At 40.3% G+C, this 17,688-nt stretch overlaps 4 protein-coding genes across 4 annotated transcripts; all 4 read left to right on the top strand.

The window, feature by feature from the left end:
* Positions 1-1,262: 1,262 nt before the first annotated feature.
* On the top strand, positions 1,263-4,628 carry LOC311486149 (uncharacterized protein; the record flags this gene model as incomplete). The annotated part of the gene is made up of 8 exons (XM_084541910.1): positions 1,263-1,361; positions 2,268-2,371; positions 2,489-2,948; positions 3,033-3,125; positions 3,208-3,244; positions 3,512-3,583; positions 3,666-4,516; positions 4,590-4,628. 8 exons carry the CDS (start codon positions 1,263-1,265, stop codon positions 4,626-4,628), a joined length of 1,755 nt encoding a protein of 584 aa, XP_084398036.1.
* Positions 4,629-4,737: 109 nt separating this feature from the next.
* On the top strand, positions 4,738-6,008 carry LOC311510052 (uncharacterized protein). Its single transcript, XM_084574982.1, has 2 exons — positions 4,738-5,090; positions 5,178-6,008. The coding sequence occupies exons 1-2, from the start codon at positions 4,757-4,759 to the stop codon at positions 5,441-5,443; spliced, it is 600 nt and encodes a 199-aa protein (XP_084431108.1). The 5' UTR covers positions 4,738-4,756; the 3' UTR covers positions 5,444-6,008.
* A 1,066-nt stretch (positions 6,009-7,074) lies between these two features.
* Positions 7,075-10,593, top strand: nudt21 (nudix hydrolase 21). The gene is made up of 7 exons (XM_084541426.1): positions 7,075-7,348; positions 8,308-8,508; positions 8,603-8,666; positions 8,753-8,842; positions 9,306-9,381; positions 9,497-9,611; positions 10,225-10,593. The coding sequence occupies exons 1-7, from the start codon at positions 7,227-7,229 to the stop codon at positions 10,244-10,246; spliced, it is 690 nt and encodes a 229-aa protein (XP_084397552.1). The 5' UTR covers positions 7,075-7,226; the 3' UTR covers positions 10,247-10,593.
* Positions 10,594-10,902: 309 nt separating this feature from the next.
* On the top strand, positions 10,903-17,427 carry ogfod1 (2-oxoglutarate and iron-dependent oxygenase domain containing 1). Its single transcript, XM_084541425.1, has 13 exons — positions 10,903-11,788; positions 12,416-12,561; positions 12,639-12,685; positions 14,428-14,528; positions 14,641-14,757; positions 14,844-14,935; positions 15,021-15,149; positions 15,488-15,601; positions 15,682-15,761; positions 15,859-16,112; positions 16,187-16,315; positions 16,396-16,454; positions 16,553-17,427. The coding sequence occupies exons 1-13, from the start codon at positions 11,623-11,625 to the stop codon at positions 16,712-16,714; spliced, it is 1,596 nt and encodes a 531-aa protein (XP_084397551.1). The 5' UTR covers positions 10,903-11,622; the 3' UTR covers positions 16,715-17,427.
* The last annotated feature ends 261 nt before the right edge of the window (positions 17,428-17,688 follow it).

Here is a 17,688-nt window from a genome sequence, read left to right as displayed (position 1 = left end):
GTTTTTGTGCCATGTCTTTATTTGGCAAGTCAAGCTGTTAATACATTATTTCGCTGTGAAATGTGTAAGAGTAGAAGTATAAATGTCTTTCTGGAAATACTAAAAATCTGAGTAAAATGTCTTATTTGCATTGCAACACTTCATCACTTCATCATTTTGTTCCTTCTGATGATAGTGAAATTGTAATCTCATCTGGTCTGGTCAAATTGTAGTTAATCTCTAGTGATTACAAACATATGCAACATCAACATACAGTCACGTTTCAAAAAACGTTGTCACCTGTGATCTAACTCTCTTGGTTACAGTAACCTGCTCTAGGTATAGCAGGTACATCTGCACCTGAGCACCAAAAGAGCTGATGTCATATCACTCCATGTGTGGAAAGTCTGACATGGATTCGAAAGTGGAAAACAAGTTATTTCTGGGTTGTTGTGGTAGGAGTGTCAACTGTGCAGAGAAGAAACAGTCCTTGTGACTTTTCCCTGAAATATGTAAATACCTTAGAAACAGAGGCAAAATAAATATGATCTCCACACAGAAAATGTCCAGTTATGTATTTCGCCTGGTTTGAATATCAAATATCCAAACCACAATTCCCATGAAAGGGACATAGGTCCTCGGGGAATTATCCGTGTAATTAGGATACGTAGAAATGGGCGCTTGTGGGTGTGGACATTATTTATGGAATCTGAACAAGTCTTACAGCTTATTATCACGGCCACTAACAATCCTCTCAGGACAGCTTAGGACAGTTTCCTCTAGTGTCAATGGGGAGACATAGGTTTTTAACTCTAGTGTGTATTTTTAAATATTACAATAAGCAGAGGATCTACTAGGTCAGCCTGTCACTTACAGCATTTCAGCATTTTTTCCGCATGTAAAATAAATTATTAATTTGTTACATAACCAATAGAACATTTTGTCCATTCAGGTTTTTCAAATGCACTATATTGGTGCAGTATACCTATCATGTTCATGTAGGATTCAAGGATGAGGCAATTGTCCACGGTGACGGTGTTTCTGTCTCTGTGCCTCTTCTTGTTTTATCACCATCTTTTTCTCATGGTTTTCCTCTTGGAGAGGGGAGGGGGCAGAGAAAGGCGAGGTTCTGTTGTCAGATCTGTCAGTCCAGGCAGCCTGGCCCCTCCCACCTCAGTATAGAGGCATTACATACTGCTGGTGCTCGTGCTCTTAGCAACGGTGCCTCAGCAACAGAGCCACGGCAACAGAGCTCCACGGCAACAGCGTGCCGTGTCTCCCCAATGGAGCTGCCATTGGGCGGACCAGCGCTCAGGCACTACACCCAGAGCAGACCGAGACCTCACCGACAAAAACTGAACTATCGTCCCAGCAGACCGCAGGTACTGTGAGGGAGGATCAGAGAGGTTCTGTAAAAATGGAGAGTGGCGGAAAGGTGGTGTGTGTGAGGAGAGAAAATGGACGGGAGGGAGAGAGAAGAGATGTGAGAGGGTAGAGAGGGGAGAGGCAGGGGGAAGGGAAGGATGCAGAGGGAGTGCTGTGAAAGATGCCTGGTCCCTGCTCAAATAAGGCAGTCCTGTTTTACTGGTCACCGGCTGCTTGAAGTCTGAATTTTCTGTCTGTGAGAGCGTGTCGACTGCATTTGAGAGTGGATGGTAGTTTGCTCTGAATGTCTTTTAATGCTCTCTCTGGAAAAAGCTAATGGTGCTTTAATTTTTCACAGGATTGTATGAAAATGTGTGTGATCATCCATTTTCCACTGAGCTGATCATGTTGTCACAGAGCTATTAGGCTGGAGACGTACAGTCACTCCCTTGGAGACAAACGGCCTAGGAGACAAAATTCAAGCAATTCCCCTGACAGGATATCGTGTAACGGTGACTTCTGCTAAAATTGTGTTCTGCAGTCAACCTCCTGACTTTCATTGTTACTTGTGGCCACAGATGTTAATGTGATCAACATGATGCAACTCTGTATAGCTATCATATTACCTACATTGGCAAAATGAGTTATCACGCTCTCATTCTGCATGTAAAATCCTGTGACGCCCCCCCATTGTACGTTACTGAGCAACTGATTCCCAGGAGGCCTGGTCCGTAGCATAAATGGATGAGAGATTCAAACCAAAATACACCTATAGAGGCAGGAGGAGCACTAGTGCCAGAGTGTGTGGGTTTTTAGTGGTGATGGTTATGTAATATAAAGTTACATATGATGCAAGGTGCTTTTCATCATTGACGTTTGATGTTTGGTGCAAAATGTTTTCTGTGTCTGTGTGCGGTAATCAGGAGACAATAATTGAGAGTGAAAATGAAGTCCTTGAGCTCATGGGGCGAGTGGATGAAGGAGTTGAGGAGTTCTTTACTAAAAGAGTACTTCCTACTGAGACACTGTGAGTATCAGAGGTGACAGATTAGCTCAGTATCAAGTTCACTATAATACTGTTTAATGAAACTTATACAGTACAGATGAATAGCCCTAGATTTCATGTATATAATTCTTTGTATAGGAAACAACAAGATGAAGAAACTATCACAGTACACGAAGTGGCTCCTGCCAGCTCTGTCCCTTGTCCACCCCCAACTAAAACACTCAGGAGGAAGCTTGGAGATTTCTTTACGCTCAAAAAGAGGCGAGGTTTGAAATCAGAGACAAGCCATGAGGGCCGTACCAAAAAGGCCTCCATTGCTGATCTCATTCGCCCTCTCAGGGAGGTCGCCAGATCAGAAAAAGAGAAAGATAAGGAGCGGGTGAAGGAGCATGACAAGGAAAATGAAAAGGAGAAAGTTAAAGAACATCCCAGTGCTGTTTCTGGAGAGTCAGCTGTTCAGGAGACACCTGTCTCTGGTGCTCCACCGCTCAGAGGTGAAGCTGTGCCTCCCCGCCGAGCTCTCAGAGAGGGGAAGTCCCAGTCACTCATTTTACTGTCTGGATCAGCAGCAGCAGCAGGGACCACCAATGCCCGAAATACTGCAAAGGTGAGCGGTACTTTACTTTCCTTACATTAATACCAAAAAATATAAAAGAAACACTCATTCATCTGCTGATTTCAGAAACAACTGGAAGGCCAACACAGCTTTGAACAGAAGCTCCATCTCATGCTTCAACGTATTGGAGTTTCCAAACCGCAGCCAGGAGAGACACAGGTGTGGGAATGTGTGTCTCTGAATTTATATGCCTACCTTAAGAGTCACAGACAGTGTTAAAATATCCCTTTTATTCTTGTAGAATCAAGAAGGAGAGATGAAAAAGGCAGAGTCTGAAGGTATGTCTTTTTATCTGTGTGATGTTTAATACGATTAGAGTCTTCTCTGTTCCAGCTTAGTGTTAATTAAACAAAATTAATCTTTCAAGTTGAGTATCAAAAGGAGAGGATTCTTGACATGGATCGGTTTTCCATTAAAAAGATTAAATATCTCAGGCGCAGTGCTGATGAGACAAGCAGGAGTTTTTTGCTCGTTCCTTCTATTGTAGAAGTGTAGAGAATTGATTCCTCTGGTAAAATTAGATGTAAATTATCTTTGTGCTTCAGGAACCATCATTGACAGTAAACCTGAGCCCCCTCCCACTTTCTCAAAACCTCGAACAATGTCTGCGTCATCAGGTAAAACACAAACACTCATTTATTCTTTCATAAGTACAATATTCAGTAGGCTAAGTAATTTCCACATTTTCTTTTTCTTCAGACACAAGGCATCAAATTCGGGCAAGTGTTTCAGCACACGAGGCAGCTGGGAAACCTGCTTTGCTGCCAAAGCCGGTTATCAAACCAGGTCCACCCCCAACAACATCTGGCCGCAACACACCTGAGAATGAGCTAGCCCAAATACAGGAAGCGGAGACAAACACGCCCACTAAACTCAGCACAGCTGCAGCTCCATCGACTCCTGCTGCTCCTGCCCTAACTACTACCACAGCTCCCACTGAACCGACAATCTCAGACTCAAACCTTGACTCAACTAATTTTACGATTTCCCCTTCAAGTACTGTAACTCCCTCTGACACGTATACATGCACTGACTCTGTTAACCCTACTACAGCAGCTACAACACCCACTAGTGGTACAGTGCTTGACAGTAAAGCCTCTATTCCCGACACTAGTGCTTCTACCACTGAAATATCCTCCTCTACTTTGCAGACAACACTTACAAGCACCACTACACCTACAGAGGCCCCCACCTCTGCCTCAGTTACCCCCACCTCCTCAGAGTCCATTACTCCAAGCCTCTCTGTCACTTCCAGCTCAGCTACAAAGACCAGTCCTTCCATTACCACTTCAGAAACAGTTTCTGTTCCCAGCATCAAAAGCTCAGTTTCCAAAACAACAACAAATGTGTCAGCTAAATCAACTTTGCCAGAGCAGGATAGTATTCTCTCAGTTGCTGCTGCTGCTGCTGCTGCTGCTGGTGATGCAGCTATTTCTGTCACTACCGCAGCTTCTTCCCCCTCCACCAGCACAACAGATATGCCATCAGGCTTGTCTGCCATCATCAGTTCAGTTTCTGAAGCTACTGATGAATCAACGTCCAGTAGCTCTGTAACAGCAGTGTCATCCGTCACTAAAACTACATGTCCTCCTTGTAGCTCACGTGACATTATCACAACTGCAGCTTCTCATGATGCCCCCGTTACCACGTCCTCCACCATGATCTCTACCACCCTTCCTCCCCCCACCTCCACCTCTTCTACCACTACTGAAACCATCGATCCAACGTCCAGCACAGACTCTGTCTCTACATCTGCCATTATTCACTCTGCCACCGCTAATGCAGATGATATGTCTGTTCCCTCCACTTCTTCCAGTGAAACAAACCCTACAGGCACCTTTTCCACTGCCACCAGTTTAAACCGTGCAGATACCACTTCCACCACTAGTTCAGCAGCTGCTATTAGCTCCCCACACACGACTGACTCAGACCCACCTTCTTCTAACAATGTCAGCACTACCCTCACACAACCTGTCTCTAACCTGCCCACTACCGATAACTCAGGTGCTGCTTCTCACCATGTGACCAGTTCAGCACCGTCTAATGATACTCCAGGCTCAGATAACGTCTTGCAGACATCTTCCGAAGAGCAATCTGGTAAAGAACCCGCAGAAAAAGACACTGGTAAGATATAAGATCTTACATTTATTCTTTAACGTGTATGCAAGTGTATGTTGAATGGTGTCTTTTGTGATTTTCCTCCCCCAACAGGAGATGAGGAGATTGAGATGGTTCAAAAGAGCAAGATAACTGAGATGGATGAGAAGAAGGAAGTTGTAGACTGTGGGAAGAAGAGCGACAACAAGAAACCAACGCTGGTCAACAATGAGCTGACAGGAAAACAAGGGCAGGAAGTGAAAGCTGAAGATGACACACTGGCCGAGCCTGCATCAGGAAAAGAGGGTGAGCAGAGCACAAAAGAGAGAGAGATAGAGGGTCAGAAGCAAGGAGAAACTAAGCCAGTGAGTGATAAGTAAAAATGAAGAAATGGCTAAACACGGGACCAACTACTGTGACGGGGGTAAGAGAGGCCACAGTAAAGGATAAACGGGACAGGACGATCTATGGCACTTCCTACAGGGACCACCACATCACAGCAGCACACCACAAAGGGTGGACCACTGGACCAAAGAACTCAGATCCCCTTGGTGTGACGTAAACAACAAATCCAGCAGTGTCTTTGTCCTTTTTTAACTTCTGTTTGAAATTTTGCATTGCACGTATGATTATATGTACCATAAGACAACTACTGTGGTAAAATACACCATGTTTACAATAGATGGATAAAAGACATAGTTATGACTATTAAATGGAATATTCAGTTGACTGAGTCTTTTCCTGCGCTTGAATACATTATGACATAATTTATTTTTTGTTTTTGGCTGGAAGATCTCATGTCAACGCACACTTGTTCGCTTTTACTGGATATTTCAATTGGAGGAAGACGGAGATGTTGTTGAAAGCTCTGGAAAAAGACAATAAGCAAGTCATGAGTTGAGAAATCTAACTAATATATCTGAGGTCAGATTATAGGCTGATGTTTGTATGTTTGTGGGGTAACAATGTGAATGTACATATTTATTCTTTTATATATTATTTATTCATTTTAACTTATTTGTAAGAGGCCATGTACAATATTAAACATAAATGTTAACATATATATTCCTCATTAAGTCGTGTCTCAAAAGGGAGTCAAAACCGTATGTGAACCATAAATAGGAAATAATATTTCTCCATTTTATTTCTATTAATCTAATGTTTTTTTTTTATATATATATATTATCAAGAAAACATAACAGAAACTACCCTGCTATAAACTGGTGAAATGTCCAGGGTGTACCCCGCCTCTCGCACAGTGTCAGCTGGGATAGTCTTCAGCCCCCCCCGCAACCCTCCAGAGAGAATGACAAAAAAAGAATGAATGAATGAATAATAGAAACTTAATTTCTTGACCCGTGCTGATTTATACAGTGATTTAATAGCACACAGGGCTTCATCCACTGTGCAAGGCAGAGTGCATCTCCTTTACAAAATTCTCAGTTTGTTACTCTTGGGTTTTAGAGAAAAAATGTTTATCTGAAACTAGAATGAAATTCATAACAGGCTGCATGTTGATCTTGCACATATTCTTACATATAGCATATGAATGAATGGAAGGTCATTTATTATACATTAGGCAGTCAGGCCTGATGACACTGCTGGGCAGCCACTTTGTTAATGCAATAAAAGGTCTGCTAGAGTGGAGGAGTGGAAACAATTGAAGCACCAAGAGCTTTGGTTTGTTTTTGTTTATGGCACAGTCAATAACCAGACTATTGTACTGGTACTGGTCACAAGATAAGGGGTAAGATCTACAACACAGGAATAAAATGGACATATTTCATCCTTATAGTTTTATATGTACACTAAAATAGAGCCATCTTACCTCAGGCAAAATAGACAGCCATTGAAATGTTTTTGGTTAGTGCAACATTTACAGTTATGCACTGATCCTGTTATTTTTTATATTAAGTTTTAACTGGTTTAAATCATAGTCAGTCCTCTTACAGTTCCTCATCCAGACCGACAGGCGTCGCTGGCGAACATATCGCCCACAGAAATCCTATTTCACCCGGAAGAGGAGGACCGTGGTTGAACGACGGTAGAGAAATAGCTGTAGGTCCTTTTCACGCTTTATTTTGCTGTTTATACAAACCCAATTAGCTAGAAAGCAGCTACCTTCGGAGGTGCACTCGCACGTATTTGAGCAACACGTTAGAGATGTCGGTCGTGCCTCCCAGTCGCTCGTCTACCGGCTGGCCGCGCGGAGGGGCCGCTCAGTTTGGGAACAAATACATGAGCGGGCCCGCTAAGCCGCTCACTCTGGAGAGGACCATCAACCTGTGAGTTCATGAGCATCAGTGGGAAATGATGTAGCTGCTTTGACTGCACACATGTTCATAATTATACTCTAACGAGCGACAACAAAATTAAACCGATCTAAGTCGCTGGATTTGTTAATTGTTTTTGATCGCTGCAGCTTGGTGCAGTGCTAGCAGACGCACATCACATGCATGTTTGACACAATACTTAAATGTATGTGGTCGTAAAATGTTTGTCAAAGATACTAATCTAAATATATCCAAGTATATTCGCACACATAAGTTCTTTGGAGTTATTATTTCCATTTTCATTCAATTGATGAACTATTTCCACTACCCAGTCATTGTTTAAAATCAGTTAAAATTATTTTAGGTTATTTTATCGGACTATATTATGTTTTTTTCTTTATGTGTTGTCATATTAAACTAATCTCTCATTTCTGGACGGTTCTCTGGTAAAGCAAAATAGTGCTCTGGGAGATTATTTACTTTTCACAGGTGCAATTTATGGGTCCATCAATTAATCTAGAAAATAATGAACTCATTTATCAGTAATTAATCTGAACACACTGGCGAACTCCATAATTTCTAAAGTCCTCATTCTTGATATTTGTCACTTGGTTGTTTTTACCTTTGTAAACCCCAAAATTCAACAACCACACACACACAAAAAATGGAACACCAGTACATTTTTAGATTTTAGATAGTTTATTAATAAAATATATAGCTATATTTAATCTTAAACATTTGTTTAATGCACAGAAATAGGCTGCAATAATTATATAGTAAAGACTCTCATCAAGCAACAACATCAAAAGTAATTTGAAGTTGTCACTTTGGGCCTTAGATTGAAAGTCATTTTACATGCTATTACTATCACTTACTGTCTCTCATATGTTCACATTTTATAAAATGCATCAAGTACACTGTGGTCTTCTCTAGTTGTGTTTAATGGCTTTTTGTGTATGCTTTTGTTTCAGGTACCCTCTGACCAACTACACATTCGGCACCAAGGAGCCTCTGTATGAGAAGGACAGCTCGGTGGCCGCCAGGTTTCAGCGGATGCGGGAAGAGTTTGACAAGATGGGCATGCGGAGGACCGTGGAGGGCGTTCTCATTGTCCATGAACACAGACTACCTCATGTGTTACTTCTGCAGCTGGGCACTACTTTCTTTAAACTGTGAGTCACTTTGTTCAGAAGTTCCTGTAAGAAACATCAGAGGTGTTTTTTTTTTTATTTTTTATTATTTGTACTGACCGCTTCTCTGTTGCAGGCCTGGTGGAGAGTTGAGTCCTGGAGAAGATGAGGTGGAGGGTCTGAAACGTCTGATGACTGAGGTAGCTACATCACAACATAGTTGGAGCTTCTTGTCATGAATGGTGATTTTGGTCTTTACGTTGTATTATTTTTAATTGGTTGTTAGATCCTCGGACGGCAGGATGGGGTGAAGCAAGACTGGGTTATTGACGACTGTATCGGCAACTGGTGGCGCCCCAACTTTGAGCCACCACAGGTTCGTACACATAAAAGACTGGAACAATAAGAAAACTTTTAAAGACAGAGATATTTCAATTATACTAACCAGAAACATTGTCAGGTCAGTATTGAAATGTTTTAGCAGCCTCTGCTCCTGGGTGAGAGACAGGGTACACCCTGAACAGGTTCTATCACAGGGCTAACACAGAAAGATGAACAACAATTCATACTCACAAATGCACTTACGGCTAATTTAGAATAACCAGTTCACCCTAACAAACATGTCTTTGGACTGTGGGAAGAAGGTGGTCCTCCAGCAGGAAAAAAAACTACTGAGGCAAGAACCTGCACTGTAGAAATCCGTTACAGAACACAACATTTTCCTCTTCACAAATCCCTCATGTTGGAGTCTTTTTAGTCTTATGTTCTCACAGTCCAGACCTAAGTCTCTGTATCTGTGTATGTTAGTGTGATCTGATCTGAAGTCTTTTGTCTTGCAGTACCCGTATATTCCCGCCCACATCACCAAACCTAAGGAGCATAAGAAGCTGTTCCTGGTTCAGCTGCAGGAAAAAGGTCAGTGTAACAGATGTTTTGTATTATATTACTTTATTTTGAAGTTTAATATGTTAAAAAAAACTGTAGACGGACTTCTTGTTTTGAAATCTGCGATCGATCTTTGTATCTACAGCGCTGTTTGCCGTTCCCAAGAACTATAAACTGGTGGCTGCACCGCTGTTTGAATTATATGACAATGCTCCTGGATATGGACCGATCATCTCCAGTCTACCACAGCTATTGAGCAGGTAAAGTTGAAATCTTTTGCATGTGTTTGGTTATTGTGTAGAACTGAATTATAAGCTTTTTGCTGTTTATTGTAGTCCCCATGACACGGCTCGTGGAGTACAGTTTGCGTCGGCACGCTTAGACGTTTTTCTAAAATCAGAGTTGGGTAGGTCAGTCCACTTCTGGATGGATCGATCTGCTCTGACTGGTCAGGACACACATAGGGAGGAGGGAGTGAGATCTAAATTTGAGGAGGCATTCCATTGGATGCAAAATTAGTATGTCCCCTTGTGCAGGATGAGTTATAATTATTTTAAATCAGTTCCTAGGAAATGACAAACAAAAATATCACTTGCAGTACTTCACATACTTCACATAATGTCCGTCAATTTCCTGTAAAAATACTGACACAGGTATTTTTACAGGAAATTGACGGACATTATGAAATGGTTACTGTAGTTATTAATATCATAAGAAAATGATGACGGTGGTGGAATAAACCCTCAGAGTAGGAAACGGCACTTGAAAGATTCCTGCAAGTGGAAATTTAAAAAGTTCAAAATGACTATGCTTTGAAAATGGTTGTTTCTTAACGCAAACATGTTTATTAAAAGTAGTAACTTCTTTTTATAGGTTCAACTTTATCTACAACTAACGCGTGTGACTGAAGTACATCTGGCTGTCTCTGTGAGTGCAGCCCTTTCTGAGAAACAATGTGGGGAAAAAGACTTGCAACCTCTGGCTCAACTTTCACAAACAAAATGCTTGTCATGTCAGGTATATTGACAGAATGGAGGGGTGTTTATACTGTTGGATACTGTGTTTTTTTCTGTTTGTTTTTTTATCTTAAGAAACTTGCCTGCTTTTGTAGTATGCAAGTCTGTATTCCAGTGTGTTAAGAGTCTGATTTTATGTCATTTCAGTGGAGCCAATGTTTGATTAAACAAACTACAACATTGAGTTTCATGTTGTTTTAACCTGTAACAATGACGTATTTTTCTTTTTAATAAACAGTCTTTTTGGTATGTTTTTATAAAAGAGCAGGTGGGTGTTATTGATAACACTGTTTTGCATGGAGGCTGCACTATCAGGTGTTTGTACTGCTACACATTCAAAATGTAAGTAAAGTAAAATAATGGCCACTACATTAAAGTGTCATTTAAAAGCTTTAATTTGAGTAGGAATAAAGATCAGTCGAGGACGTTACACTTCTTAAGCTTTAACAGCTGTTTAGTTTAGGATTTTTGTTCAGAACTGTTCTGAATGATGAAATGTCAATTGTCACAAAATGTGCCTGTATATCCCTGGAATCATCTTCCACTAACAGTGAAATCAATGGTAAATTCCAGTATCCACATTATTAATTTACAGATTATTAATACAATACCATTCATTGCAATTAATACGTAAATATACCTTTACATGTTTTCCTCACCTGGTTTCTGAGGTATGCACTTGCCAGTTCATTGGGTACACTAGGGAAAATAAATTCAATGTAGTATAACAGTCCTGCAATCTTCCAAAAGGCTGTGGTATTCAGCATTTGTTTAAAATAACAGAGTTGATGATTCAACTGTGTTTTCATTTTGGAAGCTGTGGTTTGTAATATTATTGAAATGTATTTTGTTATACCGTCACTTGTTTCTATTATTTTGACAACCCCATTTTAGGCTGGGTTAACAAACATTTTGTGTGTATTTCAATCCAGTTTAGCAACAGTGTTCTGGCAAGTGAGTGTATATTTATACCTAAAAAAAAAAAGTCATAATCAAACGTTATCTCCCTACGAATTTGCAAGACTTGTGTTTCGTATTTAGTGTAGTTTTTGTTAGTTTCACCAGTATTGCCTGACAGTCTGTACATGGGGCGGAAAGAGTCGTTTTTTAAATTACGTCATTTATCCGCGACGCAGTGGCAGCTGAGGAGGTACACGCGCGTCAACGGTGTCCGTGTTGTGAACTGTACAGTCTATGGCTGTGAACAGGTTCTGAAGGGTCTTCATGAAGTTTGAGACAGCGGTTAGTTTGTGTAATGGCGTCTAAACGAGCGCAGGCGGCGAGCAGCGACACAGACAAGAAGAAGAAGAAGAAGAAGAAGAGCTGCGAAGAAACAGCGGAAATTTGTTCGGTTGTTGAGGAGGAGCAGGTGAAGAGAGCCGTGAAGGAGGCATGGAGCAGTAGGACTCAGTACAGCCAGGGTGAGTGAGGAAGGAACTAACTGTTTAAGGGGCCTGTGCAGATATTAGTAACAACTTTTTAAACCAGGCAAATACGTTCACCCCAGACCACCAACAACTTCTGCACTTATGATAAATTAGTATTTAGATTAGACAAAGAGATACGTTATGTTTATCTAGAGCAGGATAGAGATTTATTTAAAACGGATTATACATTATTCTATTTAACACGAGCTGCCAGTATTGCATATTTATATATGTATCTTTATTGGTCCCTCATAGGAAATTCTTTCTCTGCCTTAAATCCATCAATTTTATATGACAGCTGAGATCTTTTATTAGACCTGTCCTCAAATAAACAAAGTGGACACAACCTGTTATTATGGTGCTACAGTCAGGACAATGTATAATATAGGCATTGGGATTTTAGATGAAAACAAAAGTAGGGTCTGGCTTTAGCTTTATTTCATACTATTTGTATGTTTATAAAATAACCATAAAACCGCTCACTATTTTGAAACATGTAATTATTGAGTAACAGTATAAAAGGTAGACATTTTTTTTTCTTCATTATTCATTGGGTTTGTTGTCCATAATATATAAAAACCATTGGACCTACTCCCTATTCTCTGTATATCTGTTGTGCAGGGGATTTAGAGCTGGACTGCCACCCTTTCCCTCACTGCATCATCAAGAACTTCCTCCGCAGCAAAACCTTCGCTGAAAATCTACAGAGAGAGCTGCTGGGACTCAACTTCCATGAGAAGTCAAATGATCTGTACAAATTTAAACAGGTGTTTATTAAACTCATCTTCACGTTGATTTATTCCAACTGCTATGTGTTTATGATTTTTTTTTTGTTCTTGTACAGTCAGGTGACTTGAAGAAGAGAATAGAGCCACATATCGCAGGTCTGAGGTAACTAACAGCTTGTTTTGTGTTGTACAGCTACTACAATGGAATACAAGTCATTTAAATTGAAGTAGTTCATTCTGTCTGGTGGCAAATAAGCTGCACAAAATGGTAAAAATTGCTTCACTTTTATTCACATTTAGTTGTTATTATCTTACTATAGTGTTGGGACATACACTTTAGTAAGGGGGCAACATATTGACTAATTAAGCTCCACTGCTCTACCACCCGATTCACTGTTAATCCTTGATACCAGGCGTACAAACCTTTTTACATTTAAAGTGCAGTTTTACAGTAATCAATATTTGCCACCTGACAGATTAACCTACCTTTCATTACATTATGAGCCACCGCCAGGGTCCTGGTCCTGTGCATCACTTACATGATTTACTGAGACACTTAATGACGTGGAGCCATTGCTGCACGTGTGATTTTCATGCTTGAAAAAGGTCAGTTTGTAGGCAATTCTGATTTTGTTGCTGTTTTCCAACCATGCGACCAAATAGAAACAGCTTTTCGACATATTGTAGTTTGACAGATACTGCGCACTTTTTGCCCAGATTTTACTCTTTAAAATGATGAACCATCTCTGTTATCAGACTTTTAAATTGGATATATATCCTTATGCTTTAATTTAGCTATTTTTAAAATTCTAATAATTGCTTCTTTTATTGTGTTAAATCATTTTATTCATCTATTTTCAGCGTGTGGTATTGCTTTATTCTTGTTTTATGAATCTCTTATGGCTTTGTTTTCGGATGAAAATTGTAGATAAATTAAGTTTCACATTAAGAACCACTCATCCTGAGAAAACTGTCACAATTGTCAGGACATTTTTATTTTATATCTAATCACTGCTCATGTCAGTGTTTTCAATATTTCTCATCACTGGTTTACATCTTTTTATATGAGCAGTGTAAGAATCAAATGATGGCAGCTACATTTTAGAGTTTATTTATCAAGTCCACCAGGTGGAGACAGAGATTACATTAGTCTCCTAATTAGTATTTGTCCATCATTTAGTGCTGACGACTCTGTCAGCACTGACATTCAGAATGACTGTAGGACTGCAGAGTAAACCTGAAAGACAATTTGGCTGCACACAAGTGTCTGCGAGTTCACAATAATCCTTGTTAAAGTAGAATGGCCTTCTCTTCCTATATGATTACAGTTCAAGTCATCACAGCCTTGCAAATGTTGGCGCTTTCAGACAAATGAGTGGAAACAAAGCTGTTACTGAAAGCTACCAGACCTGCCAAGAGGTCCAGTGTTCGAGCCAAGACCAGGAAAAATGAACGTCTCAGCGTGTAAATCAAGGCTAAAATTAGCTGCGTGACCCAAGGCGACACCTTTGAAACTCATTTATTACCCAGATAGCAAAATCATATACAAACATTTCCTTTTTAGAGAGATAATGTGCAATTTTTTTTTACTGCGACAAGCTGTGTTTATGTGTTGTTTGGAAGCATGGTAATGTGTCATTTCTTTTAAATACTCATTTGTAAATATGGTGCCACACCTACTGGAAGAAGATATACAGCCCTGGGGAATTAATACTGTGATTGCATACACAATAACAGCCTCCACTTGTGATCATCTATTATTTATGTCACAACAAAATGTCACGGTGGGCTTTCGGCAGTCAAACAGCCTATCTGTGTGGTGAGGGCTGCTAAAATATGACGTTAAAGGTTACTGTCACTGCTCAGAATTTCACAGTAAGAATGTTTCTGTGTGACCACTTCTAGGGCAGCACTCTTTGGGCCTTTCCGCTCCTGGCTCGGGGAAGTGTTGGGGGTTGAGCTGGAGTCCACAGTTGATATTTCTTGTGCCAAATATGAATACACAGGTGAGATTAGTCTGAAAACATAAAGGCAGCAGGGAGTCTGATATATTTTAGGCTCTCTTGAATGTTATTTGAATTCTGTTATTTTATATATCATAGCCTGTCCTCTCTCTAGATGTTCTCTTGTGTCATGACGATGAATTGGAGGGGAGGCGTGTTGCTTTCATTTTGTATCTTGTGCCACCATGGCAGAGCAGCGACGGGGGAACCCTCGATCTTTACACGACAGACAGTCAGTATCCCACTTTGTGTATTTATGTGCCTGTGTATTTTTGCACTTTCACACATCAGAGTTGTGTTTTTCATCTTTGTCATCAGGTAATTTCCAACCACAGAATATCGTGAAGTCGCTTGTACCCTCTTGGAACACACTGGTCCTCTTTGAAGTTTCTCCAGTCTCTTTTCACCAAGTAAGGCCCTGGTTTTTAGTTTGTGTTAAACCAAAGAAGATGATACATTTGAAAATCTAGATAATATCATTTTTTTTCTTTCCAGGTGTCAGAAGTTTTGTCACAGGACAAGTGTCGTCTGTCTCTGAGCGGGTGGTTTCATGGACCTTCCTTGGAACGTCCTTCCCGCCACCTAGAGCCACCCATCCCGAGGAATCCACACATACCGAGAGATGTAAGTGTTGTCTTTGTTGGAATAGGTCAAAAATGTGGGAATACTGAGCCATTAGGCAGATATCTTAGCTTTGTTAATAGATACTGGAAACTGACTTTGTCCAAAGGTAAAAAATACCTCTTAACAGCACCTCTAGAGCTCACCTATTAACATGTTATATATTCTTTATTCAGTGTATATCATATTCATAGTGTAAAAACATGTTTTGGTTTCATTGATGGTTATATGTAGGAAGACATGCAAGGGAGCTTTGTGTGTTTCCCACGGCGTCAGACTATTCCTCTAATGGACAGTCTACATTCCTGCTTACTTACTTGCTGTGTCTGTTTTCATGACAGGAGACGGTGCTGCTTGAGTGGGTTAATCCAGTGTACTTGGACATTTCCTACCAAGAGCGGATTCAGGAGGAGTTTGAAGACAGCTCTGAAATTCAGCTCAAAGATTTTCTCAAGGTAAGTTCTTATGCATATTTTTTGTGGCTGTCTTGCCCATTGTCCACCTTTCCTTGCCGACTGATAGCGTTTGTCTTCAGGAAGAAAAGTTCAGGGAGGTTAGTGAAGCTCTTCGACTTGCCCAGATTCAGTGGACAAAAAGAGGGCCAGCCAATAAGAGGTGGGTAATGTTTGGTGGATCATTTGACCTTGTTTTTTTTTATGCTGACCTGCATACTGTATTCAAGATCTTTGCTAATTCATCCGTGTTCTTTCAGGTGCTACGAAGTGGCTTCTCAGGACACCCTACCTGAGTGTGTGAGTACGTGTTGGGAGCTGCTTCATTCAGAAGCGTTCTTCCTGCTTCTCTCCAACTTCACTGGGCTTCGACTGCACTACCTGTGTCCTGCTGATGATGATGATGAAAATAATGATGACGAGAAAGAGAAGAAGGAGAAAGAGGATGCACAGGATGGAAAAGCCACCGGGTCTTCATCCGGACCATCGTCTGCAAGTGCAAGTAAAGAGAAAGGTGTGCATCACTGTGAGCTTTTCTATTTGGTCAGAGTTGTGTTTGCCTACTTTGACATTTTGTGAATTCTTTAGAGCTGAGCACTCCTGTATGCTGCGGGGAAGTGCGACGATGGTCTCATGGCAACTATACACTGTTGCATGATGGAGAGGCAGCACGAGCAGAGTACGCTCTGGACCTTGTTTTGCCTTTTGGCTGTGCAGGTGAGCACACACACGCACACACACAAACGGCCTGTTCATCAGTATTGGGATTGTTACATGTCTTTAATTGTCTCTCATAGACTGGCAGTCAGAGTTTGGGGGCTTCACATGTTATGTTGCTAATGAAGAGGATGAAGAAGTGAGTACTGGTTAATGTGTATAGTAAAGTGTAACGGTACATATGAGGGCAACGCTTCTGGGGTTATTCTCATTGCTTTGTTTCCACCTTCTTCACAGCTTCTCACTGTATACCCAGAGGACAATTCCCTTGCCCTGGTCTACAGAGACAAAGAGACCCTCAGATTTGTCAAACACGTCAACCACAGCAGTTCCTCTGAGTCTGCTGGCAGCTCGACCTCCAAAGGGTTTTATGACCTTTCCTTTGTTTACTATGAATAAATATATAAAATATATACATGTTCGTGAGTTTCTTGTCATATCTTGCTAAAAGACACATAGAGCCAGAGATTGAACCAACAGTAATTAACAAATGACTTGTAATACAATCTGAGCCACAGAAGCTAAAACATAGTTTTTGTTGTCATCATAAAATTGTCACTCTTTTATGAGACAGCAGAAAAAAATACTTTGGTCTGGTTTTAATTGAAATTTGCCAGTAATTCATGGTTACTATTGCTTAATGCTCTTAAAGTCTGATGCGGCTTTTCAGTTAGATTAGATAGCTGACTTTTAGGGCGTGTTGATTTCCTGGCATTGGAACTACAGTCGACACAAACCTTCAAGGTTTGACTGAGGTGGATTTGTTCCATCCATTTTAATGACAAAGAAGAAATTGTGATTGTTTTTAAATAATCCTAACTCTCTAAAAAAGACAAGTAATGTATAAACTAATAAATAAAAATGTCCAATGCACATTTAAACAAACTTGTGTATTTCCTTTGAAATATTTTGTCACTTAAACAATGCATGGCAGTTGGAAGCCTTTATGTGTTATTGCTATAAGTCTGCAGAGAAACATCTAAAAACAATGGCTATGCTCATCTGAAGATTACAAAACTCAAAGTATTTAAACTTGATACAAACTAACCTAAAACTAACTGAAACCAAAACATGGACTATTTGTAATTTTGACTGAAAAATGGCCTAAAAGATTAATCTGATTATCAGAATTGTTGGCCATTATTTTTCAATCCATTTTTAGGAAACAAATATTTTTGTCTTTTATTATGTTTTTTTTGCAGATATTTAATAAGGAAGTATTTATGTAGGCTTTGGATCCGACAGAGTTAAATAACCACATCACTTGGTCAGCTGACCAAGAAGTACATTCTACGTTTTTTAAATTTTTATTTTTTCTATGTTTAAACGTGATCAGTTTTAACTCTTATACAAAATAATGATCAGCCTTCCAC

Source organism: Chelon labrosus (assembly GCF_963514085.1).
Source record: "Chelon labrosus genome assembly, chromosome: 3".
In the NCBI taxonomy this organism is placed as follows: Eukaryota; Metazoa; Chordata; class Actinopteri; order Mugiliformes; family Mugilidae; genus Chelon; species Chelon labrosus.
Note: the sequence above shows the minus strand (reverse complement) of the source record. Positions and strands in the feature narration are given on the sequence as shown.